This window comes from Ahaetulla prasina, chromosome 1 (assembly GCF_028640845.1).
Source record: "Ahaetulla prasina isolate Xishuangbanna chromosome 1, ASM2864084v1, whole genome shotgun sequence".
NCBI classification, from domain to species: domain Eukaryota; kingdom Metazoa; phylum Chordata; class Lepidosauria; order Squamata; family Colubridae; genus Ahaetulla; species Ahaetulla prasina.
In genome coordinates, this window is record NC_080539.1 from 295105968 (window position 1) to 295133630 (window position 27663).

At 35.2% G+C, this 27663-nt stretch overlaps 1 protein-coding gene across 8 annotated transcripts in view; it reads right to left on the reverse strand.

Annotated features, from left to right (window-relative positions):
* Window positions 1-27663, reverse strand: part of PHF21A (PHD finger protein 21A) — a 163267-nt gene that overhangs the window by 6383 nt on the left and 129221 nt on the right. For 5 of the 8 annotated variants that reach the window (XM_058161736.1, XM_058161737.1, XM_058161738.1 and 2 more), the window contains 11 exons: window positions 23221-23472; window positions 21935-22024; window positions 20051-20350; window positions 18600-18698; window positions 15545-15596; window positions 14532-14611; window positions 13823-13883; window positions 8368-8528; window positions 3586-3741; window positions 1529-1604; window positions 1159-1262 (listed from right to left, as the gene is read on the reverse strand). In XM_058161736.1, coding sequence (XP_058017719.1) covers window positions 1159-1262; window positions 1529-1604; window positions 3586-3741; window positions 8368-8528; window positions 13823-13883; window positions 14532-14611; window positions 15545-15596; window positions 18600-18698; window positions 20051-20350; window positions 21935-22024; window positions 23221-23472 — 1431 coding nt within the window. Of the gene's footprint in view, window positions 1-1158; window positions 1263-1528; window positions 1605-3585; window positions 3742-8367; window positions 8529-8579; window positions 8603-13822; window positions 13884-14531; window positions 14612-15544; window positions 15597-18599; window positions 18699-20050; window positions 20351-21934; window positions 22025-23220; window positions 23473-27663 lie in introns of all 8 variants that reach the window. The other 3 variants (XM_058161741.1, XM_058161740.1, XM_058161739.1) reach the window with 3 other exon arrangements.

The following is a 27663-nucleotide window of genomic DNA, read 5'->3' on the forward strand; positions in this document are numbered from 1 at the left end:
AATTAAAAGCTTTGTGCTTCTGGGAGCAATGTGTGATTGCAGCTGTTTCTTCCTTTTTAACTGCTAGTGGGGGTTTGAACTGATTGGGTGGAGCTTGGCTGTGCTCTGATTGGATGGGGGGTTTTTTTGTGCTCTGATTGGCTGGGGGGGGTGTCCTGTTTGGGTGGCGGCTTGGTTGTGCTCAGATTAGTCTGAGTTGCAGGGGGATTTGAGCTGGTGAGCTGCATTGCTGTTGTTTGGCTTCGTGTTTGTGGTCATGCTACATCTTCATAGTGGGTGTCAATCTGCTGCATGTATGGATTGGAGGGGTTTGAAATGGCTAATGTTGCAGCTGCAGTCTGGCTTCTGGTCCTTGGTCGTGCTTCCTGATCAGTGTGGGTTTGGGTCTGCTTTCTGGGTGGATGTGTGGTGGTGACATCCTGTGTGGACCTCGTGAGTGTGGGTCTGGTGTCATTCCTCCTGTTAGGGACTCGTTTGTCAATAAGGGCGGGTTTCCAAATGGCTGGTAGGCAGGAGGTATCATCTCGTTTGTTCATGATGTGTGGGCGTTTTTCTATCTCGATGGCTTCTCTGATTATTCTGTTGTTAAAGTGTTCAGTTTCGGCGATAGTACTGGTCTTTTAAAAGTCAATATCGTGTCCTGTGGCTTTAAGGTGTTGGACCAGGGAAGAAGTTGGTTCCTCTTTTTTGACTGAGTTCTTGTGTTCTTCAACGCGTGCAGAGGATTCCAGAGAAATAGGATTACCAAACTAATCCAAAAAGAACCCTCCACTAAAATCCAAGACAGAGAACAAGAAAACGGCACAGCCCTCCTCCCATATATAAAAGGCACCACAGACAGAATCAGCAAGATCCTCCACAAACATAACATCAAGACAGCATTCTGCACAAACCGAAAAATATCCACCATCCTAAGAAACCCCAAAGACAAAATTGAGTTAGAAAATCAAGGAGTATATGAAATCCCATGCACCGCCTGCCCCACCACATACATCGGACAAACCAACAGAAGAATAAGTGCACGCATTGAAGAACACAAGAACTCAGTCAAAAAAGAGGAACCAACTTCTTCCCTGGTCCAACACCTTCTTTTCATGGTTCTTAGTAAAAAGCAAGGAAGTACAAATAAATGATCACCTGGCAATGGTTAATACTTACTGTTATAGAATTGCTGAGTTGTTTGACTTTCTGTTCTAATTGTTCCCTTTCCTGTTTTAAATCTGAACTCCATTTTAGTAATTTCTGTTTTTCCTCTTCTTTTGCTGTAGAAGAAAGGCTATTAGTTGTATTATATAGATGTGCTACCTTATCGATTTTTTTTACCACCAACATTAAATAACAGTGATTGCGATGCTGCGTTATTTATTCCTGATGGATTCACTAAAAATAATCCCACATTGCCCTGCTAATTTGATTACTAGGCTTATCAAATATTTGGTTATTGATTTTATTATTTTTATTTAATAACTGAATAGAAAAAACATTCTGGTCATTTTTAAAAAAAAAAATCAAATCAAAGATTACTTACCTGTTTTGTACGCAATATATGAATGAACAATTGCTAAAGTTCCTGGCCATGGAATTGCTTCTTCTTTCTTCAGCATCTGAAAGAAAGGAGGGTGAACATTTGGCTGACATATTCTACTTCTAGGGAAGATTTAATATAGCCCCTCAAACCATTCTCAATATGTACATTCATAGTTGTCTTCTTAAAATTGTTGTATAAAATTAAACAACTTTAATTTCTTATAGGATTTATTCCTAGGCCCGAGACAAGCAGTTGGATTGGGATGGCCGGAAGTTGAGGTTTTATTAAAGAAAAGAAATGAGCAAGGGGTATATGTAGGCACTAAAAGCACCTGGTTGCATAGTGGGTGTAAATTCTGATGAAGAATGCACAATTCACAAACTAAATAAAATAAATGTACTAAAACAATATATTATTGTGTTTTGAGGAAAATAGAGGGATGGAAAATATAGCCTTGCTGCTATGAAGTTGTTAAAGGAGCTAAGATTATTGCCACTCCCTCTAAATAAAGACACATATTTTAAATACTTTGAATTATAAAACAGTCAGAAAATAATAAAACAGTAATATGCAAGCAGGAATTGTGTTATTAAACATTAACCCCTAAGTGCCTATGATAGTGAAAAGCATGCTTTGCATGACTCAACAACTGCTCTGCCAAGGAAGACAGTTTCCCCCCACAAAATAAGTCAATAAATACAATTGGGAGTATTGGTTAAATTTCTTAATAAAGCATTATTTAGGTGGAAAAAGACATCAACACTCTCCCCAAGCTAGTAATCATTTCATTTACCACATACAAAAAGAACCTCATCCACAGGCTGGAAATGGCCTTAAAGTATTAACAGTATGAAATACTCTTTTGTGTTTTACCTCCCACAAAGGAGGCCAGCTAAATCACAACCTCAGCAATTCCTGTGAATCTACAAATCTTTCCTGCTGTGAATTATAAAAAACCGGACTGGAATGAAAAGGCAACATATCTGATCTTACATTTTCAGTAAACTGCTGTTTTAAGTAGTTCAAATACCAAATGCACTGGATTTTCAGAAATAAACATTACAATATATAAAAAATGCCTTCTGTCATGGTACTACATCTGACCACTGTCCTCATCACAGCCTGTGGATATTAATTTGGCAGTCATTCAGGGAAGGGGCCTTTGTTGCTGTGATACCAGCTTTTGGAAAACTGTCTCCTTAGCCACAAAGTAAGGAAGACTTCACAACAGTTTCATTTTTTCATTTAATACTTGTTTGTGTTTTTAAAATCTATTATTATTTGTTATGTTTACTGAATTTTATACAATTCTGAATATATTTTAACCTGCGTATATTGCCTGGAAGTTTACTGCACACAGACACTATTTAAATTTATAAATGAATAACAAAGCATTTCTTAAACTGAAGGAGCAAATAGAGAAGAGTGTTTAGATACATCTGGATATTACAATCACTCTTTATTGATCTTCTTCATCCCATAATAGGATTTATATTTGCTTGCAGGCCCAACTATTTCTCTGCAGAGAAAATTACCACATGAAAGACTGAAAACAAAAAACCAAAAAAAACAACCACCCCAAGAAATGTTTGAGGAAATATTGGACATTTTGGTAGGTGCATCTCCCATAAATGTCCTTTGTTTTGAGATTAATGGTATATTTGATTATATGGATTTCCTTAACTTGCTTGAAAATAATGGATTTTCTGACATAAATAAACATTTGGTTGGAGAGGGGAGAAATAGTTATGCAAGAGATAATTTATAGGTCAAAAAGAAGATTTGGTCAATGTTTCTGACTTTGCCTTTGAAAACTAACCATAGTACTTATGTTATAACAATGGCAGAAAAATATCCTACAATGTAGAAAACAGAGGCAACCTTATTAACAAATAAGCTGCGAAATTAATTCAATTTAGCAATGCCTACTGATCTGTAGATAAGCTATGTATTATAGGCCAGTTCCTCTAACTCTAAGTAAATCAAATGAAAACTTTTTTTAATCTGTTACAGACAACCTTTTTTGGTGCCTATTCTTTTGTGTGAAACAACAATACCTGGTCTTGACATTTGGGACAAATCCACATGCCCTTAGGAATTGTTTTCAGAGGTGGGTCTAGACAATCCAAGTGATACACACGTGAGCATGTATCACACATAAGTAGCTGGCCACTTTTCCTGCAAACACTGCAAAAATCTTCATGGATATCACCCTATAAAATAGAAAACAGGGAGAAAGTTTTTTTTAAAAAATATTTTCAATCTACATTAAAAATGAAAGTAAAGTTTATGCACGAGAGAACTACCCAAAGTATAACTTGTTCCATTTTCACAATAAAAATTAAGATACACCACTTTTTGTAGTAGATTTGTCAAGCAAGAATATTATTTCTTTTGTTGCTAAGAAAATAAATTTAGTGTAGGGTGAAATTCCCAATCAACTACAATTTTAAAGTATTGTGGTAGTAATACACCAATGTAATATTAGTACCCAGATGATATTACTATTAATACTACTACAAAAAATATTTTTTAAAAGAATGAGGGAATATATACATTTGCATGCTAGAAGAGGGATTACTCATTTTAAATTAATATGCAAGTTAATTATTTGCCACTAAGTAGGTTCAACCTCTGGTTACTCCATTAATGAATGAACAACATCTCAACCTATATATAACACTTGCAGTTCCTCCAAGGACATTCCAATTGGTTTTTTTGATTCTGTTTATCCAATATATTAGCTGTCTTCTCCTTCTTCAACCCTCTCTGTTCTTGTGTTATTTCTGACCTACCATCATCTGTTCACATCACATGCCCAAAGTACACTCTGAATGTTTCTGTTTGCTGGTTACTGTAGAGAGCAGTCTTTATTTGGTCTGAGAGTGTTTGGCATTGTTGAAAGAACAACTATACCTTTGTTGGTATTTGCCATTGTTGTATTTATTTTAATTCACTAAAATAACACACTACAATGTTGGCTTCTGATTTAAAAATATACTGCAGCAAAGAAGTATAAAGAGTACAAGGTGATGTTAATGTACTCATTTAGAGCATCTGTCCCCAACTTTTTGGGCACCAGGGGCTGGGTCTGTGGAGAAAGGTTTTTCCATGGACTAGAGGGGCGCGGTTTCATTGCTGCCTGCATCCTGTGGATGGGGCTTTGCTTGTTTGCATGGCCCGTTTTTTGTCATGCCATGGACCAATGGCGGTCCACAGGCCAGGGGTTGGGGACCCCTGATTTAGAGAACCCATTTTAAATAGTCACACGGATGAGATTTTTGATAGAGGGGAACAAAATGATCAATATCTACTCTAAAAAGTATTTTAAACTGAATGAATGTAATCTGAAATAAGACTGTAAGGTCTGAATTATTTGAATTTCAATTATCTCAAATGCAATTGTATATAAGTGGCTACAAAACAATGGCAAAAATATAATGGATTGCAATATTGGCTTAACTTATGAGGGTAAATATAATTTAATTCTAATTTTTACCACAGCCTTTCCTGAGAAATGTAGACAATTTAATAATCTAATAAAAGAATATATTAAGTGCTCTGGCTTCACTTACATCAATATTCTGAAAATCAAAAGTTTTCAGTTTCTACTTGGGACTTCCCTTTTCTCTTTTTGATATTCTCCAACTTCTGAAGCAGATCTCAGAAGAGTTTTCAAAGATTGCAAAGGGAAAGGGAATCTATTCCACCTCTAAACTCACTTGCCTGAAGGTGCATTCATGAATTCAGTCCAAGGACAGATCTATCTGTTTCTAGTTTAATTAATCTGAAACTTCAGTAAAAAAAGCAACAAAAACAGGTGTCTATTATAAATATGTCTCATATGAAAAATGTGAAGCAGCTAGAGTTACTGATTTTGTGTTAACTCCTAGATTTTAATTTTAGCATATTGTACACAGATAAAGATTGAAAGAAGTAAAAATAACAAGATCAGAAGAAAAAAAGATACTATTATACAGTATTCTTTTTGATGAGCTGAAGGCAATTCTGACAACTTGCTATAACTGAATCCCACTTTCTAATACTCTTCAAATTTAGAAGTAAATACCGGTAGTAAGATTGTAAAAATAGCCTATTCTCTGTAAAATATGGCATTCCATAGGAACTTGAATAGTGGTAAATAAGATGATTCACAGCTTGCAAACTGATTCTGAATTATGTAAGCTATTTCACACTATCCTTAAAACAATGGTAGGCTACCTTTATTATGAGTAATGTATTAAATAATGACACAGTATCAACCATTTGGGAGATGGGATTACTCCCAAGCACTGGCTAATGCTTAAACTTTCTAACTGCATGAAAATCAATGCTTTACACTCTGGAGGTAACATCATTAATTTTCAGCATGAGTATGCTATCTTGACCTATGAATTATCGTGGTCTGGTTCCACAAGCACAATATATCAAATGAGTGATGAATTCCTAGGGCTCAATTTAAGGAAGAAATATTGGGGGTGAGAGTTTCAAAGTTTAAAAAACCTCTTGGGCCCATTCCTGAACTCTTCCAATCCCAATTTTAGCCGATTGATCACAATTGAGGCCAAAATTTCCATTGTTAAACAAGACAGTTGTTACGTGAGTTTTGTACCATTTTACAACTTTTCTTGCCACATTTGTTAAGAAATCACTGCAGTTGTTAAATTAGCAACACAGGTGTTAAGTGAATCTGGCTTCCCCTTTGCTTGTCAGAAGGTCACAAAAGATTATCACATGACCTGGGACACTGCAGCCATCTTAAATACATGCCATTTGCCAAACATCCAAATTTTGATCATGTGATTATTGGGATGCTGCAACAGTCATTAAGTGTGAACAGCAGTAATAACTTATTTTTTTTCAGTGCCATTGTAACTTCGAACAGTCACTAAATGAATGGTTATAGGTCAAGGACTACCTCTATGTAAAATCAGTTTCACAAAAATTAAGAGAGGTTGGGCAGGATTCAAATTATAGGGAGATCAGCACTTTTAACTTTACAGTCATGTGAAAAATACATAAACCCACATAAAGTGTTTTTCTTTTCTAATATTAATTTAGAGTTATTATTTTAATCTTCATTCAAACGGTATATAAATGTGATGTAACTGGACAAAAAAAGCTATGAAAATTGATTTTGCATTCATTTATTTAAGAAAAAACTAACAGATGTAACACTTCTTTCGTGGAAAAAACAACCTTGGCTTTAATACCTGGGACTGCCCCTTTTGGCAGAAACAACCTGAAGTAGTTGATTCTTTTAACTGTCTACCAATTTCTAACATAGACTGAGAACAACTCCCCCCCCACCATTTCTCTATACAGATTTAGGGTCACTGTCATGTTGAAAGGTCAACTTTCAGTTCAGCTTCAATGTTCTGACAAATGATCTCACACTATTTTCAAGTATCAATGAAAAAATACTAGTAGATTCTATGATGGTGAGCTGCCCAGGTGCTGATATAGCAAAGCTTTAATCACCATGCTTTATGGTTAGTAAGGGTGAAGTGCTATTTTTTGTTTTTGCCAAACATGCTTTTGGTACTGTGCCAAACAACTTGGTTTTTCTGTCTGGAGCACATTATTTCAGAAGTCTTGGTCTTTGTCGAGGTGTTCACAAACAAATTTTAGTCTTGCTTGGGATTCTTTTTGGACAGCAAATATTTCCTCCTGTGGCAAGTTGTCCCTCCCAAATGGGATAACTTGCCACAGCCAAATCACTGTGACCAATTCACCACAGCCGAGGACAATTCATTGCAGGACAATTCAACAGATACAAAAATTAAATTAATTTCAACAGAACAGTAGTCAATAATAATAAAATAAAGAAAATGAATCCAGAAATATATAAATATAAGACGACCTACATATTACAATAATTTTGACACAAACGTTGTCACCAATAGTAAAAGTAATTGATTGAAACAACACAGATTTGAATTATTCTGTAGCAAGTTGGCTGTGATGAGTTGTTCGGTGGCGAGTTGGCTCTGGCAAGTTAATCGCAAGTTGGCTGTGGGCAGTTGGTCACAGCAACTTGTTTTAAACTCCACCCATTCCGTATAGATCGAATGTGAGCAGCTTCTCCATAATGGTAGACCCATGCATTTTGACACCAATAGTGACAAGAACAACGAGTAGGCCACATGATAAAATTCTGGAGTAAGTAATTGAAGAGTAATGAAACCTGATTAAAGATACGAATCCAGAACTTCCAGTTCTAAGTTATTATCATAAGAACAAATGTTGTTCCTATGAATGTTAATTATATATATCAGTAAAGGATAAGAACAATTACAACAAATCTGTATCAAACAGATGACTGATTTTACAGAGCACTCTGTACCACTAAAGGCTGAAGTAAGAGCAGAATCCATTGTCTAGGAATCTGTAAAGCACAAGATGCTGCCAAAAGCCATTGAAACGGTTTGCCTGTATATTGATTTGGTGAAGCCTGAGGAATTAATTTATCCCATTCCTGATGATTAATACTTATTAAGAGTTCTTATGATCTGAATATGTCAGGACACCAAAGAAACTTGATTTCCTTCCTGCCACTCCTTTGCTAAAACATACACGCAACTGCATCAATCTCTCTGTGCATCTGAAAAGATAAATGGAAGGAAAATATCCTAGAAATGCTAGGACACTATAGAATCCATCTACCCTAGGAAAAATGGCAAGGAGAGGGAAAATAGCTATAAATATCAGTAATGCAGAGCCCAGCAGAGGAGTGAACATTTTGGTGCAATTTAAAGTATTTCTTAAGAAAACGAATTCTGAAGTTTCTGCATAGTAGTTTGCTTCAAACTATGTATAATTCAGCAAGAATTACTTACGTCCATGGAGCTGGGGCTGGGTAAGGACACAGGCTGAACAGTTGCGGGGAAAGTAAATGTCTCTGTCTTTTCATTTTCAGGGGAATCGGGATGACTGGACAGAGGGGATGTGGGGGTGAGAGCCCCAAATCCCAGCACAGTGTTGTATTTAGGTGGACGACCTACATATTAACAGAAGGAAACAAAAAGGGGAGGAAAATAATCTTACATACCTTTGGACATTGCTCCTCATTGGCTAGCATGAAAAAGGAAGTGATGAGGTACAGAGAGGTAGTTAGTATAATAGTCACAAGTGAAAGGAAGCCAAGATTCTCACATTAATTTTAAGACATTTACAAGAATAATTTCAAAAAGGATATTATGAGAAAAAACCCTGCAGTTTCACAGGTTGCTACTCCTAACAATGGTATGTCATTTCAGTCTTAATGTTTTGAGTGTTCAATCTTTCCCTCTCCATATAAAGCCCCCAACTGACTTCTACCAAAAGTTGCCATGATCCATACTCCTTCGATTGAATGAAATATCTTCATAATCCTTAAAACAGTATATAGTAATACTTCCTTCATTTTCTAAGTCTCATTACCTCTTTTTCTTAGAAATCTGAAAAACTGAGGTATCATTTGGAGACTATCCATAACATTTTCATTTTGGCAAGAATATTTATATTAGATTTGGAAAATATTTTTTGTTTATTAAGGAATATTTTAAAAAAATATAAAGCATTCTGAGTCTAGACCAATCATAAATGTAAAGAGCACTTTTGTTATTCATAAAATAATTTTGACATAAAGTTGCCTAGTAAACTATTATTCTAAAGTGAACTATTATTCTAATTGAAAATATAACCCTATAGTATTTTACTAATAGTTTTCTGATTAAACAAAATTACAGACAAAAGAGGGAAACATGGAATTAAGCATTCATAGGTAACTTGTTTTAATTAAGCTGTACCAAACAGGTAAAGAGTGGTAGAAACAAATATAAAAGTTTCTTTTATGTGACCAAGAACAAAATGCCAAAAGCAATGGGGAAAAAATATCAAATCCACTTTAGTTATAATGACATATTTTGAAAAAGAAAAAAAATTGCACAGTGGAACCTGCAATTCACTCTGAAGCCTTTTAATCACTTATATTTATATATACAGTACATTCAAGTACACTATTAGAAGAACGATATCTAAAGTTCATCAATAGACATTTTAATTACAAAGTATTGTTTTAAAATTACAGCTTGCATTTCAAGTTATCAACTTTATTTTTACACAAGCTCAGCAGCAAGGGAATTATTAAAAAGCATTAACAGAATCAAGGCCAGATATTATATAATGCTCACTCAGCTCTATTGTGCAACTAATAAAGCACCCATCACACTGGATTACATCAGCAGTATTTTATATCCAAAACAAAATCTAAATGCTTGAAGAACTTTTTCAGGCTTATTATCAAGAAAATATTTTAAGAAGTACATAATGTAAACAACCAGGGCTGGTCCATCCATACATGCTCCATGTGACTAAGCCATCTAACTGCAAATGGTTGAAGAAGCACACCTTTTTACAAATTCAAATTGGGGATGAAAATAACAAATCTCTGGGAGATGGCTACTTCCATGCTCACTCTTAAATCCTGTACTGAATCTGCCTAACACCCGAAATCAGTCTTTTTTCTTTTTAAGTTATTTTTCTGAGTTTGGGGTTTTAACTTTCAGTAGTTTGCCTCATAGAGGAAAGGTATAAAAAAATATCTGTCAACACTGAAATGCTATTGTACAAATTTATAATTATCCCTGTACCGAAAATACTGTGTATAGTTCTGGTTACTGTATTTGAAAAAGGTTATAATAAAAGTGGGGAAAATACAGAAAAGGACAACTAAAATGATCAAGATGCTCAAGCACCTTTCTTCTTCAAAAAAGGTATAATATTTCAAAAAATTTAGCTCAGGAAAAAGTAACTAAGGAGTGATAAGACTGAGATGCATACAATCATGCTTGGCATAGAAAAATAAGATATTTTTCTCTTTCTCTCAAAATTTGGAAACTTTTATTAAGGCACCAGAACGGAGTCTTCGGGTTGATGCCACAGCGAGATCAGACACGAGGAGCAGGTCTCCATGCTCCCGTGACAAGTTCTCACCATTGGTGGGCCGCCCTGTAGGGGCGGTGAAGCAAAGAGTGGTGTCCCGGGAGGCCACGAAGAGTCACAACTCTCCTGCTGGACCCCAGGATTTTTTTCCCCCTCTCAGCCAACGCAAGGAGAAGAGGCAGCCTAAAGATGGCTGCCATGAAGCCGGGGCAGCCGAGGAACACCTAACACTGGTGCTGGAGTGGAGTTAGTGAACAGTGTCTGGAATTGGGTGAGAGGATTCTTTCTTATTTAAAACCTAACCCCAAAAGAAAATAATCCAGGAAAAAAGAGGCTCACAACTATTTGCAAAAGCAGCAACTAAGCACTTTGAGAAAAACTTCAGAACTGAAAGAAAAGAATTAAGGGGAGAAAGCAAAAAAAAAAAACCTGTTTAAAATACAGATAATTGGACTTAATAATAACAATAGCAATAGCACTTAGATTTATATACTGCTTCAAAGTGCTTTTTACAGGCCTCTCTAAGCAGTTTATAGAGTCAGCATATTGCCCACAACAATCTGGGTCCTCATTTTACCAACCTTGGAAGGACAGAAGGCTGAGTCAACCCTGAGCCAGCGGGACTTGAACTGCCAAACTTCTGGCAATCAGCAGTCAGCAGACATAGCCTGCAGTAATTACTGTGCTACCATGGTTCTGAGCACGCATTGTTCTGGAAAGGCATTTTAAAAATACTGGAACTATTTACCTAAAAAATTAATTTTGTTTCTATGTTTTGACTTATTAAACTGGTTAACATTGAAATCTAAACTGAGTATGCCATTTGCTAATGAAAGAAAAGTATAACATATTCTTAAACCCTGGAAAATTCTGACCAGGATATGTTTTATGCACCTACATCATAACAACTAGATTTTTAAATATGAGAATAAGGAAGATTTTTTTAAAATAAAAGGGACCCCTGAATGCTATGATACAAAACTGAACACATAAAGGGGATTTAGGAGATTCTGGAAAACTTTTGGGATTATCTAAAGGAACAGACTGATTAACTATGGAATACAAAAATCGTGAATTCTTTTTGAGGAGTGACTTTAGGCTTGAATATACGGTTTTTGGATTACTGGACAAGAGTGGGACTTATTAAAACAAGATGAGATGCTACATCAGGAGGAAATGAGTGGAATTTGGGAAGAAATGGCATCAGTGTTTCAAAACATCAAGGACATTCTGATAAGAAACCACAAGGAGATTAAGAAAAACTGGGAAATATTATACAAAGGACAATGAGTGATCAAGACGCCCAGGAAAAGGAGGAGCCAATTGAAAGAGCAGATGAAAAAGCAGAACAGATGAACAAGTAAACAAAACAAAATGACAAAAAAGAGACAATAACAAAAACAACACTGACTGATGAAATAAACCAAGGGGAAAACATTTTAAGAGATTTAAAAAGGGAACCAGAGATACAGGAAGACATTTTTGAAAGGGAAACAGGGGCAGGGGTAGATATTTGGAAGCTAGACAATAGAAAAGGGCAGAGATGGGAGAAATGTTTAAAATGAATAGTCAGGATGTAGATGCAGATAGGGATAAAATCCAAGAGAGGAATATAGGAGGCAAGTTAAAAAACGAACAATTAAAGCTTTAAAACGGGCAAGAGATGACGGATAGAAAGGATTTGTTCTTAAATATAATGGTGGCATGATTAAACGTTAGAATAGGGATAGAAATAAGAGAGAGGGGGAATATTAGTATACACATTTTTATACAATAAGATAAAAGTAATAATAAGGGGGAAGTTTAGAAATTGAATAATGGTATTATTATTCCCCCCGGTTTGTCCCAAATATCTGACCTTCCGACCTTTCGTCGGGAATTAAAAACTCACTTATTTATTCAAGCGGGACTGGACTGATTTTTTAGACTTTTTAAATTTCTAAATTTTAATTTTAAATTTTTAAATCTTCTGTAATTTTATATGGGGTATTTTAGGTTTGTCAATTTGACGGTTTTAATTCGGCCACCATTGAATAAGTTTTTTAAATTGATTTTTAACTTTGTATATTTATTGCTTTTTATCTTGGCTGTACACTGCCCTGAGTCCTTCGGGAGAAGGGCGGTATAAAAGTTTAATTAATAAATAAATAAATAAATAAATTATGTATGTTTAAACAATATTGTGATTGGCACTGGAATAACATTGAAACATTGAACTATGAAAGTTCATCTAATACAAATATGTATATTAACACTAGAACTACAGAAGCCTGAAGAATGTAACAAATATGATTAATAGCACTATTTTTATTTGTACTAAAATGTATGATACCCAGATGCCACACTGTTCATGCATTGATAAGGATATATTGTAAAATAAAATAAAAAACCTGGGGGAAAAAGACACCAGAACTTGATTCCACTTTCTGTTTAGCAGGATTACATTTCATCACTCATCACTCATCTCAATTTTCATTTTTCTTTATGGCTATATGAGACAATTTATTCACCAAATGATTCCATTATTGGCCATTTTCATAAATCCCCTCTGACCTGACCTTGCTTTCTGTGGTTCCTAATATTAATCTCTCTCTCTCTCTCTCTCTCTCTCTCTCTTTTTGCTAGAGCCTTTATTTCTTTTTAGGATCAATGCTATTACTATATTTTGCTTTTATTAAGAATTATAACCTTGGCTCTGACTAGAGTTGTTCTAATGCATGTTATGTCATATGTATGTAATTATTTGTAACAAGAAACAAAAGTACTGTCTTACATAGCGCATGTGAGCTTAATTTAATTTTTTTCAGTGTTATATGAATTTTTAAAAATGACTCATTATTATTTGTGTTTTTGCTGTTAAGTAATATATCAAAGTTTAGCAAATATCTGTAGTATATATATCTTTTTCCTATGCTGGGTATTTTGATTAAACAACAGTTTGTAGGAAATATTGCTGCAATTCCTAGAGGTTAGCTAATGAAGCTAACATGAAGGAACTTTAGAATAGACAAAAAGTATTTCTTGATATAGTGCAAAATTAATCTGAGGAATTCAATACCAAAATATACAGTTATGGATGTAACTTGGATAGTGTGAAAACAACTACTGTATTAATTTTGAAAATTCTATACTACCTCTGTGTAGGGTAAAAGATACCTTCAAATATTAATTGAAAAAGAACAGCAGGAGAGGGGAATGTCTCCATATTCTTTATGTGACTACCATGGAAGCATGTGGTTGGCCACTGTGAGAAACAAAATCCTAGATTATGATGGGACTTGGCTGAAACCGTAACAGCTATTCTTCTGTTTGTATGATTATTTAACTTTTTGATTCATTTATCATCCCTTCTCTTAATTAGAAATTTACCTCGTTTACGTGTCCCAGGATGCATTGTGCTGTTCAGGTATGTGACTGCACTCTTCTTGCGCTTTGTAAAAGATAGGAACAAAGTAATAATTAAAACTTTTTGTTAACTGAAATCTATAGAATCACCAATGCATATCCATATATAACATAAACAAACATGCTTTACTACTAAAAATCATTTCTAAAGATTCAAGCAAGCTTTCAGTATTTTAAAGAATGCATTCATCATTGTGTTAACTAGAACACCTACTCCAGAAACCATAGACTTTCATGAAAACAATGACGGAAGAAAGCAGACCTATTTTCACTAGCAACAAGAGAATGATTTGATGCTAAAGCTTCATCATTCAATAACTAGTCTATAACTTCTAGAAATATATCAAAGCAACTCAGAACTGTCTACTTAGTTTTGTAGTGTCTTTGAGGGTAGATATAGTTGAACTATTACGCAATGCCAGTAGCAAATGCTGCGGGTCATGGAGTGGCAATTGAGTACTGGAAAGCAGAGCAACCCAAAACCACCCTGCTTCTCTCAGATGCAGAAAGGACAACCATCATTCATAGAAGTCATTTGCTAAACGTCGAATTGGGAAGGGAAGTAATTTTAATCTTCTTTTTAGGCTGGTTTGGCCATCCCATGTCTGGACAGGTGGACACGAGAGCATCAAAGCAAGATTTTATTTCTAATGTATAAATAAGAGATTGCTACCTCAGGCTCAAAAACAGCTCCACTGTAAACTGGATTTGCTGTGGTTCTTCGTTTTCTTTCTTGTCTTTTACTTTGTATTTCTTGAGGAAAGAAATAATTTGGTTAGAAAATAAAAGTATTTCCAAGCACACAAGTTTTTCTTTTAGAATCGGAGACACCAGGACTTTCTATCTATCTATCATTTCTGATAATCTTTGCACAAAGATAATCCTAAAGAAACAGCAGTATTACATAAAAATAGATTGAAAATACATCAGTACATGACACTAATTCAACTTAAAAGATTACAGCCTACATCTTCAAAAATCTAATTTTATATTTTTTATAACTAATGAATCAAGTGAAATTTTCAACTGATAATTAGTGCAAGATTCATTATAGTGTATGAATTTTTACCATGAATATTGCAAATTAATGATGACAAAAAGCATTAAAGTCAAAATCAACAGCTGCAGAGAAGTGTGAAGACCTATTTAGTTGCTCAATGTATATTGCAATTCTTTTCCATACAGCAAGTCCGTGACAGGTTACAAATATACAAGGATTATTTTTTTTAAAACTGCAGATATGTTAATAGAAAAATGCATCAAAATATATGTAAACATCTCATTCACTGTCATTTAGGAGTAAATGAAATTATTTGTTGAGATATTTTAACAAGTTTTAAATTAAAGGAAGCTCTTTTATCAAACATATCTAAAATCTGATTAAGATTTAGGTCCACTTATTAAATCAGGTTTTTTTTTCAAATGTATGTTGCAGGCCAAAAGGTAATAACTTTCTATTTTGAACCATATGAGAATATACACTTTATCATGTGTGAGATTTTCTTAGAATATGTTAAGCACATAGTTCTTTCTGGGTAGTATAAAACTTTATTTTGTTCACACTCACAGTCCAAAGCATTTCTTTGAAAATAAATACAATAAAGTGAAATGAAACTTTTTCCTATTAATGGGTCTTGATCTTTTATTGATTAAAAAAACAATAAAAAAGCTTAATTTTCTTTTTACCTTCCAGATGATCATGCGTAACAAGTCCAAGAGAAACCATAAAGGCAAGTTTCTGAATTAAGAGAAACAAAATTGAAATCAAACAGTATTATAGAAAATTAAATTAGCTGATAATAGTCATTTCTTAATACAAATGACTTCAACAATATGCATCAACGCTTAAGAAATTTGGGGACTCTGCATTTTTCGCTGAGTTGGTTTTTCAAAATAGGTTTGGACAATTAAAATGTCATCTTCAGTCTTTGCTTCTAATAATGAATTTGATCCTACCAGCTTTCAGTAATACCAATTAAATCATATTCTTCCTGCATTAAGCGTTCTAGTTATTCTAACTTGTGTCCCACACTTTGTGCATTTGTGTAACGATGCTGGAACACTTGGTCATACAACTTGATCTATTCCTTCTGGTATTTACATGCTCATTGTTGATACCACTACATTCTGCACTTCCTTACCAGCATCATACTATTTTCAATTATGTCCTCTCCTTCCCTATAGGATTCAGTCCTCCTGACCAAGGTCTCTTCCAGGGGTGACATGCTCCCGGTTTGGACCGGATCGCCTGATCCAGTAGCGATGGCAGTGGGTGGTTCAGAGAACCAGTAGCAAAAATCCTTGCCCCCCCCCCCCACTGAGCCGCTCGATCATCAGAGGCTTTTTTTTTTTTTGTTAACTTTTAAAAGCGTTTTTTCTTTGGCTGAAAAAATGTTTTTAAAAGTTAAAAAAAAACCTCTGATGATTGTGCAGCTCAGCTGGGATTGTCAGAGCCTTTTAAAAGCATTTTTTCTACAACCTCTTTGGCCGAAGAGGTTGTAAAAAATACTTTTAAAAGGCTCTGACGATCCCAGCTGATTTGCCTGATCGTCAGAGGGGTTTTTTTTCTTTTAAAGGCAAAAAAATGCTTTTAAAAGAAAACAAAAGCCTCTGATGATCAGGCAACTCAGCTGGGATTGTCAGAGCCTTTTAAAAGCATTTGTCAGCTATGTCCTTTTATAGAAAAGAAGGGAACATAAACTGAGCCCCAAGTAACTTTGTCTCCCTATCCAGTGCTTCTTAGTCCTTGCAATGATTTCAAAATTGTATTTGGCTATTTATTTGTTCCCATATGGATCAGAAGGAAGGGATATTTATCAATGGATAGGGAAGCTTTTTGTCACATTCCAAATGTGTGCCCAGAAAAGCATCATACTCCTCTTGATAGACTGGCTGGTTAACAGGGCACCAGCATCACTTGTTTCCTGCTCCCAGGGAAGAGGATGGCATCCTTCCTTTTGCAGAACCTGTAGCACCCCCTTCTTCAGTTCCTCAGATTTATGGCAGCTGCTTTTCTTTCGATACAGAAATATAATAAACAGTGAGTTTATGGAATCTATTCTACAACTTTCAATTTTAAAACCCAGATTGCTTTCCTCCATCTCTCCAATACTCCCATTTTGCTTTCTCTGTTTTCCGGGGGGCTTCTTAATTCAGCTAACTTTCCACAAGCACTTCCTGTGACCTATTTATGAATTCCCTGTCTCCCCTGATAAGCCAGGGAGTGAAAATTTTATCTATAGTTCTTTCACCCTCCCTCAGGATGGTAATCTTTTTGCATTTGTAGCACTAAAGCTCTTGCCTTCAGCAAAGAAAACAAATATGGCTACATCTCATACTGATCACAACAGGAATTTTCTGCCTTTGTGTTCCTCTGATGAAAGAAAGAATGAACAACACACACATAAAGCCTCTTCCTTGATTCCTATACAGGAATTCCCCCACTAATCTCCTGTCTGCCTATTGCTGGGGAACTGGCTTCCCCACAAGCTTCCTCACAAGTAGATCAACATCAAGAAATGTCCAATCATGTATAATAAGCAATCATCAGCCCAATCATCAGAAAAACAGGCAGCAGAAGCCCCAAAGTGCTTTCAGAAGTCCAGTTGCCTTTTGAAAAGCAGCTTTGAAACAGCCATGTCTTGGATGATTGAGAATCTCCATAGACAGTCAGCAGATGCAATCAATCACCAGTCTTTATCTTCCCTGGCTTTTTCTCTTTTATTCTGTCTCTCCTGCCTCTTCCCTATTCTTAAATAGGCAAACTCCTATTTATTTACTCAGTAAACTCACTCTCTAGGGATCTGGATTCCAATTCAATTCAAATCAAATCTTTATTGTCAGTGCACAACATATGTACAATGACATTGGTTGAGCTCCCTCGGTGCACCCCCCCCAACACAATACAACTCACAGTGAAGACAAAATCCCTAACCCAATAAATCATATTAACAAAACACCCAGTCCTATTGCACCAGTGTGAACATGCTACACATTGCGCCGGCCCTGCAGTCCATCATACTACATAGTTATGATGTTATTTCTCATCCAGGAGTCTGACAGCCCACGGATAAAAACTGTTCTTCAGCCTGTTTGTATGGCTGGCTATACTTCTATATCTCCTTCCAGATGGTAGGAGGCAATGACCAGGGTGAGAGTCGTCCCTGAGAATTTTCCTCACTCTTCTAAGGAAGCGAGCCCTAGCAATCTCATCTAGTGGTATCAGGGGACAGCCCACAATGTTTTGTGCTGTGCTCACCACCCTCTGTAATGTTTTTCTATCCACGGCTGTCAGACCAGCATGCCATACCATGATGCAATAAGTGAGGACGCTTTCTATTGTGGACTGGTAAAAGGAGTAGGAGGGTAAAGAAGTGATGACCAGGGTAAAAAATAGTTAACTACTTTTGAGATTTGCTGAGTTGTCCCATACAAATATCTAGTTGGAATTAATACAGAACATCTCTCTTAAATTTGTAATCTAATCTTGAAATTAAATTTATTCTTCACCACATTTATTCTTCCCCATAAATTCACAAGTATTTTCAACTTTCTGTTAGTATTATTGTTAATCTGAATTATACCATCAATTGTATTAATATATACCTCAAAGGCATTATGGAAAAATATTCCCAGATATTTAAGAGATTTAAGACAATAAACAAAATTCAAGTATTTGCATATTAGCAACTGGCAATATATTATATTATTTTCCAGAAAATAATATTCGAACTATTGGTACCTGTGGGTTTTCTTCTCGTTTTGGCTTGGGAGGTGCAGGAGAGGTAACAGTATGAATCTCTGTTGGCTTCTCCTCTGTTTCTACTTGGGGCTTGACTGTCTGAAATAGAAATAACTGAATATATAATCCTTGATTTAGCATAAAATAAAACAAAAAAAGGCAATGCCTTCTATTAACAAGAATGACAACAATGATGAAAACCCTTAATTACGTGAAAATATCCCAAATAATATTTAGTTTTTCAGAAGATCATGCCCCCTCCTCCACCACCACTCCCCAAACTCCAACACTTATGTAAAAGACCTGGGAAGTAGAACTAAAGACAAGTTGGTATTTTAAAGAATTATCTCCCTGAAAAGCTTGCTTAGACACCATTTTGTTAGGCATAGGCACTCTGCACACCTCTTTGTGCTTTAGTATTAACATGAAATGTGCCTGAAAATTAGTTCAGAGCGGTTTTCCTGAAGTATAATAGTATATGGCAGAATCCTTTGCATCGTAAGTTCCTCCACAATGACACAATAATCACTTTATGACATAGATGTGAAGTCATAAAATATTACCAATTTGTTCCAAGGTGACAAAAGATAATTTCAGTACACCATATGAGCAGTATATGGATATGGATTGATTTGTACTTAATAGTAAGCCACATTGTGGTTTGTTCCTTTTTGGTTTAATATGCCATACAAACTATTGTGCTATAGATTTTTCAATAAAACATAGTTAAAATCTGGTTTATGGTTATGGGTGAATATTGGCTATGTCTGAAACATTTGTTTGAACTGTAGCTTATTCTAATGGTCTAGTCTGGCATGACTGTGAAACTACATTCGAAGCATTTGGTGCTATTTACTGAATTAAGTCAATCATGGTTAAAGATATTAAAAATACAAGTGTCAAATCCCAGCACTAATAATGGTTTTTTGTTAGTTCAAAATGAAAGGAAACACTAGCCCTTCCCTTCTGCGCAAACCAGAGTACTAATTTGGTATATGCTGATTTTGTGTTCATATTTTACTGTGAATTAATGCACATATATGTTGCACCTTCCTAAAAGAGATAAAAAGTGAATAATTTTCCTCATACATCAATGGAAAAATTTGTCAAGCTTAAAAGCAACTTTTGAGAATTCAAATTAACAGGCTTCAAAATCAGCTTTAAAAAGACATGTTGCAAGGAAAATGATGACTATTTCTGTTATGTTAGGGCAATGTCCTTTCAAGTATCTAGGTTGCAAGGTATTAAACACCTCTGTATAACCAATGATAAATAAAGGTTGTTGCAAAATTGTTATCTCATTTTGAAGTCGGATTAATTAGAAATGTTAGCAAAATAATGGAAACATATCGTTGCTGAAAATGAAAATTGTATGCTTAGTCAAAACAAAGCAAGCAAATGATAATAGCTCTGATGGACAGACTGACCAAACAATATTCCTCTAGCTGTACCTGCTTCTCAACATTTGGTTTGCTGATCTGTAGAGTCTGAGGTCCAGCAAGCCTGGCACCTGGGGCTGCTATAACAATGCTGGTGAGTTGTGCCATTGGAAAAGTTTTGGCTATGGTTGCTGTTTGCCCATTCACAACACGAACTGGGTGTATGGAATTCTGTGTAGAGGGTAAGGAGGTGGGGGTGAACTTTGTGGTCAACATCACAGGCCTCTGAATAAGTTGAGGAGCAGCAAGCATGGGAGGAGGTGGAGCTGGGGCTATAGGTATGTTATTCTGGGCAACTGGTTTTGGTCGAACCTAGAGAGAGAGAAAAAGACAGAGGTATCAGACTATTTCCTACAAACATAACTTAGTAGACAACAGTATTTGTATTACATTGAGATACACATAAGCACAAAGCTATTTAATTTGAAATCTGTCTCAAACTTGGTTGATTCCAAATATAATGGCTGTTCCTTGTCTCTGTATCAGGAAGCGTCACATACTTTTTATTCAGACTAAAGGGATAATATTACTTTATAAATTAGCTTGTAATAAAAATTAGAGTGGTCATGTGATTTTTCAAGTCCTGATATGGTAGCATAGAATATATTGAATTTCCAATGCTGTATTCTTTAAGAATATTAACAGTAAGAGGAATTATCTATGCAGAATAAATATAAATTAAAGGCAACTGCATTTATATTAACTCTCTGCATTAATTGAGAGAATTTATAAATATATGTTATTATTTTAAAAGTTGAGCCTAACATATTAGGATTTTTTTTTATATAATCTTGACTTTATGCTTCAGAGATGGAAAACTGGTTCTCTAAAAAGAAGGGAATGGAGCTGAAGGTGACAAATATAACATCACTGAGGTTTATAAGAATCATTTAATGAAAGATGATTCTTTCATGAAAGATGTATTGGACATTCAAAGAACTGCATATAAGTTGTTATACATATGGCTACCAATTGTGGGATGCAAAATTCAGGACAACATTACATTGCATAAAAACAATAAGAAAACTCTAGCATTCTGCGGCAATCTCATGATCATCTAGATGTCTATATTACCCTTGCATATTTGCCTTCAATAGTTGGAGAGAATTTATTTCAGAAAATTATTTGCTCAACCAATCTTCCCATGACAAATTGATCCTTTCTAGAAAACAGTAAAAGCAAATTGCACTAATTAAACTACAAACTCATCACAGTGGCAACAACTAGGTGCAAAGACTTTATTGGTATACATTAGTATAATGAAAAGAAACAAAATTAAAAGTTCATAATAAATACAGAGAAGCATCTGGGTGCAATTGGGTATAGCCCAGCAACAAAAAAGTTAATCCCATTCATAGTCTCAGCTAACTTCCTGACTTCCAAGCCTGGGAGAACCGCCAGATCTTAAGGAGTTTCTGAATGCCAGCAAGGTTAGGGACAAAGTGATCTTGGGTGGGAAGGATAGGTTCCCAGCCAGAAAAGGTGATGTTCTGGTCCCACCAGATGACATTTTAATTGACAAGGCCTGAAGCATACCTCTCTTGTCAGACCTGATGAAGCGTGTAGAAATAATGGGAACAAAACACTCCCACAAGATGGCAAAAATGGAGCTTTAATATGCAAAGGAACTCACTGGGCAGAATTTATTGCTGGCTAACATGTCTGGACTGCAAGAATCCAACTCAACAATAGATTGTACAACGCTAACTCACTGCTGTCATCTGACAATCTGAATGGCACTCCTGGTCATTAAGATTCTTGCGACCTGGATTTGACAGCCCTAATTCTTATTAAATGGGTGAAATATCTAATGTTGTCTTTTTAAAATCTCAAATCAAAGTCATATCTGAGTTTTACCCAGTTTGGTTAGTTGCCATCTATTTTGAACGGACTCACCTGTGGAAGAAAATTTGGACGAGGAGTAAGTCTGGGAGGAGGGATGAACTGTGGCACTTTGATAGGCTGAGGAGCTGTAGCTTGAACCTGCTAAACAACAGGAGTGAGCTCAGGTGGCGATGAAACTAAAGCAGCTTTAAGCAAAGTATAGGTACGATGAATTATTTTAAAGTTATATAATGGTAGCCAATCTTTCCACCATAAACTGATTCTGAAGAGTGAAACTATCTTTTTTACTTAGGAAGTATAAAACTAGCCTTTTTGCTTGTCTCATAAATATGTAAACTTATGTTATCACTGTAAGACTGTACCAATCATCTGAACCTTTTGAATTTTATACATTACAGGTTGCTCTACAATAATTAGAATATAATATCAATCTTGTTACCCATTTAAAAGATATTTCACAAGATGTTTAACTACGTTAAGAACATAAGCATTCATATTCAAAGTATCCCAAACCACTGCTTTGCACAATGAGCTATTTTCTTTATTATCCAGGAACATGTAGGAAATAATTTATTATTAGAATACTAAAGTCGTAAGTAGATTTACTTACAGCTGCATTTCTGGATTAATTCTTAAATGTTAACATTCAGATGGCTCATATATTTAACAGTATGCTGATAATCACTGTTATATTTCTAATCCAAATTGTATTTGTTTAAATAGCTGACTTCACATTCAAAATTAAATTTTACATTTTAATAGGTTTCAAGTGTTTGACATTTTGTCAACTGATCCTTGATCGTAATAGTGCTTGTAATTGTTATAGAATGAAAAAATGCTGGCAAGAACTCACTGTGAAAGGTACCATTTTATGGCCCCAATGGCAGTAATATTTAATGAAGTTAAACAAGTCTTGATGGTTTATTTTTTTCACAAGCAACGAAATTGAAAAAAGTAAACTATGTCAGAAGTTATACCATTCAAATAAAGAGTCCCTGAGGCATAAACTTTTACAATTAAGATTAAGGAATCTGTGTCCTTTCGGCAAGGAGATTAAGAATCATACAGAAACAAGTTAACATCTTATTATTGGAACATATGTTAAAAACATATAATTGTGTATTACTGTAACAATATTAATCAGCATTGGAATAATAATTAAAATTGAAAATTTCTAAAATAAGTGTGTTATCTAATTGTAATTTAAGCAAAGCATCAGAATATAAAATATATTCTCAAAGTATATATATATTACACTCTATTCTCTAGTATACATAACTTTGTATTATGTTTATTATGAAAAATGGTTCAAGTGCTAAGCTACCCAGCTTGCTTACCAATGTGACTGTATTTTTTGCCACTATTTGTACTGCCTCTGTTCCTGGACCGGTGACTTTATTTGTTGTCTGGAGGTTGACAGGCGTGTTCTGTGCATCAGTGCTAAGGACAGTTTTCTGGCTGCTGTTGATGGCAGTCACCATGGCAATTGTAGGTCTTTGACCCACAACAGAGGCAGGCATGGTTGCTGTTGCTTTCAGAACAAGAGGTAGTGTCTTAGTGGTGATCATAGAAGCTGTAGTTACAGTTTTCTAAGAGAAACAGAAAACACATTTTTTCTGGAAGACTGCACCACCCACTGAGAAAAATTTATTATTGAGAACTGTGAGAAATAGAAGCAATACAGCACAATGGGGAAATTATGGAAAATTTAAACACTAATATCTTTCTCCTGGAATCAATACATTTATTAATACTTTGTAGCAAATCTCATATACACATGATAACTAATCTTACAGAAATACTAGGTCATGAATTGATCAGAGTTGATGAAATATGCATAACAGTAATCAAGTTTTTATATGCATCCTTCAATGTTTGCCTTTTAGCTCTTTGGAATAGGTCCTTACCATATCTCTAGACTTTTGGAAAGGTGTGTCTCTTCTTAACCATTTATATTAGTAATATCCAGAATGTTCAGTGCACAAGCTATCCTGCACATGGAACAGGTAGAACTGGGTGGTCCATGTTTGGAACATAACATAGATATTTTATCCAGACATGGACCCAGAACATATGTGTTCCAGACACAGGGCTCTAGAATAAGATACAGAATGGAAAAATAAAGCCATCAATGTGTGTAGCAGCTAAGCAGAGATAAAGATAAGGAAGGTGATGGGAACATCCAGAGAGGGGTAGATAGCTGGGCTAATTGAGTATCCCATTCTTGAATTCAAGTTTGGCAATGACAGCTACAGGGAAGGAGGAAATGGGAAGTCCAGGTGAGGGACAAATGGCCCAGTCATATAGGATGACAGCAGCTGCAGGGAAGGAAAACTATGGGGAAAGGAACAAAAAGTGGAATGGACCAGTCACTTATGCCGTGCTCAAATATAACATGGTAGCAGGGAGGTGTGCTGTGAAAATCCCTGGGCAAACTAGTACCTAGGCCATGAGGAGAAAGGAAGAGAGGGGTGAGCTGTGTCAGTCTTACTCTATTCTTAGAATTTTCTGGCCTATTCTAGAAAAGTATCCAGGAATAACCAAACTGTTGCACATTTCCAGTTATTCTAGTGTGTGATGTGCCTAGGACAGTCCATTCATGACACATAATTTCTAATTTTGTGCAAACCTCTACCTTATGTAGTTGCTTACTGCAACTAATATAAGTGTGAATATGGATATGTCACTGTATCTATAGAATGTCAAAAAACTGTATTTGTTTTGAACCAATTTTTGGTTCAGGTACGCAAATGTTAATAGGTGAAATTCAGTCTGGACAAGAATTTTCCCCAAATTAAAAGATTATTATATATGATTTTTGAAAACTCCCGGTCATTGACAATTGAAAAGCAACAGCAAATATCATATGGGAATTTTCACTGGCAAAGTATTTTTATTTTAGCTAAATAATACTTCTAAATAAGTATCTAATATTAGATTTATTGCTGCAGTATTATATTTTCAGTTGGGGTAGGATTATTTTATCAGAGGGAAGAATACTCTCTGTTAAAGTTCTGAAGTTCGCAGATAGTACAACGATCATTGACTTCATTGAGATGGTGATGAGTCTTCACATAGATGGGAGATTGAACAACTGGCCCTGTGGTGCAGCTGTAACAATCTGGAGCTAAATACGCTTAAAATTCTGAAGATGATAGTGGATTTTAGGAGGAACCCTTCTATTTTAACCCCTTCACATGTTATGCTACACAACTGGGACTTTCAAGATTTCTCCACCAATGCATGCATAGAAATCCATAACTTTGCACTACGCTGAAATTTTGCTTTTCTCTAAAACAGGTGCACATTTTTTGATATAGTATTCACATCAGATTCCATTTAATATGCTTAATCTGATTTGTATAATTTAAATTATGTGATCTTAATTAGCTACAACACAACATTAATTATAAGTGGACCCTAGAGAGTTATGTCCAAATTTAAGGAATCATTCCTTCCAAGAATTTGAAAAAGAAAATATTATTGGTGTTTATTAGTCAAGGTTTTGCTAGCAATTATTTCAGATTATGAATTAACACTTTAATATCAGCAAACTACGAATTTTCAGTATGGTCACAGTACTACAATTAAGAATTTTACAAATATTGTAATTTGTTACTGCTACTGTTTCCTTCTAGCTCCTTTTAATAATCATGCACATCTTAAAAACCCTCTAAAATTCTTTGCTAAGGCTACACCATACAAAGTAGCTTCATAATGTTGTGAAAGAACTGATTTAATTCTTCGAAATGATTAGACTTGAAAGTTTTAAAGAATAATTTGAGAAGTCCTGTGATTTATCAGAATTAACTATATATGCAATTTGATAGCAATTTTATTTGTTGAATTTTGATTAATTTTGATTAATTTAGTTTTTCTCTTATTAAAAAAATAGGTTTTATAAGTTCAAGGTTCAAGAAGGTTCGCAACTGAATAATAAAAGAAAAAAGTAGCAATTTTAAGGCAATTTCACTAGAGGTCTCTTTAGTTTTAAGTATCTTGTTTAAGGAGCATATTAACTGAAAGTTAAACTAGAAAACAGAATAAAGTTATTACAATTGTAATATTTTAATAGTCACAGCTTTTAATACTAGCTAATATAAATTATATAAGATTATTCAAAGTAACCTTAATAAAACTTCTATAGTATTTGTGTTTACTTAATGTCAATTACTTTCAACAGCACATTAATCAAAACAGTCAGAAGAGGATCAGATAAATCTGCAATTAAAATTTCAAACCTGATGTTGGTCTAATCAGTTAAATATCTACTTCATGGTAAAGGATTTCTAGAATTAAAATAGAACTAAAATTAAGTAATTTTTTTTTCTTGGTTTACCAAGAGTGTACATATAATTTGACTATTTTTTCCAGTAATTTAATGGGACACTGATATACTGTTATCGAAGGAATAATTACCATAAATTCAAGTCCTGCCTTAGCCATGAAAGCCAATTGGGTGATTTTGGGCCAGTCACTCTCTTTCAGCGCAACCCAGCTCACTAGGTTGTTGTTAAGGGGGAAATGGCGAAGGAAGTTACGTTGGATATGTTTGCTGCCTTGAGTTGATAATAATAAAGGCAGGATATGGATAAATAAAAAAAATTGTTCTTATATTCCAGTTGGCCAACAGTCAAGAACAGTCTTTCTATTTTACTAATGACAATGATAATTCTCCAGATATCAGAATCTGAAACAGGGATCTTTTATATGCAAATGATCCTTTATTGTAAGTAGCAGAATAAGTAAAGTTACACAGCTGAATGGGACAACTCACTGCAGCAGGGTCGCCGCTGGATTGCCCCAGCAAGCTCACCATGGGCAACTCGTCACAGGACAACTCATGATGGGAAATGCTAGAGGTGAGGGGAATCTCCTCCTCCTCCCTCCCTCCCTCCCTCCCTCTCCCTCTCTCTCCTTGATCTGATTTACTGCCCCCCCCAATACCCCCTGAATTCTGTGGCAGAAACTCCTGTGCATCAAAGTGTGACTCTTTCTCAAGTGATCTTTTTTCTGGTGGGGGGGTAGTCCCTCTTTTCCTCTCTGCTTCGTCCTCATCGATTTCCCGCCCCCCCAGCCTGAGCTATGGAGGAGGAGGAGAGGAGGAAGTTTCCCTCACCACCTGCATTTTCCCATCATGAGTTGTTCCGTGGCAAATTGTCCCACAGTGAGGTGGTGGGGTGAGGTGACAGCAGCGAGCTAGCAGCAGTGAGCAAGCAGTTGCAAACTGTCCTAAACCCACTACACATAGGTCTTCTGATATTTGCAGCTGTACTCCCTTACTCTGCTTACTATTTATTTGCAATACATCAGAGCCATTGGGAAAAAAATTGCAACTTCTTTGAGGTTCAATTCATTGCCTTTTACCATGACTACTTAGATAGCAAAATAATTTTTAGTCAAGCATTGTCTTTAGTATTCTAAATTCTTGTTATTTTGGTAAGAATAGAGAATATTAGTACAAAACTACTTTGTGCCATTACACCTTCATTATAATGTATTATTTTTACCAAGTTCTTTCAATCCAAGGTGCATATACTTGAGGATAGAAATGCATATACTTCCTGATGACATATTCTTCTCAACTTTTATCACACAATAAATTGCCAAAAATGTTTCTTTATGAAAAATCTTAATTTACTTTTTCTAGTTCACAAACCTGCCTTCACCAATTTGACTAGAATTCTTTCATAAAACTTGTCCTAGTCTTATTGTAATAAATATTAGATATTTGTCCAAAACTGAATTTCAAGAGAAGAAAACACTTGTCTTTATTGCCT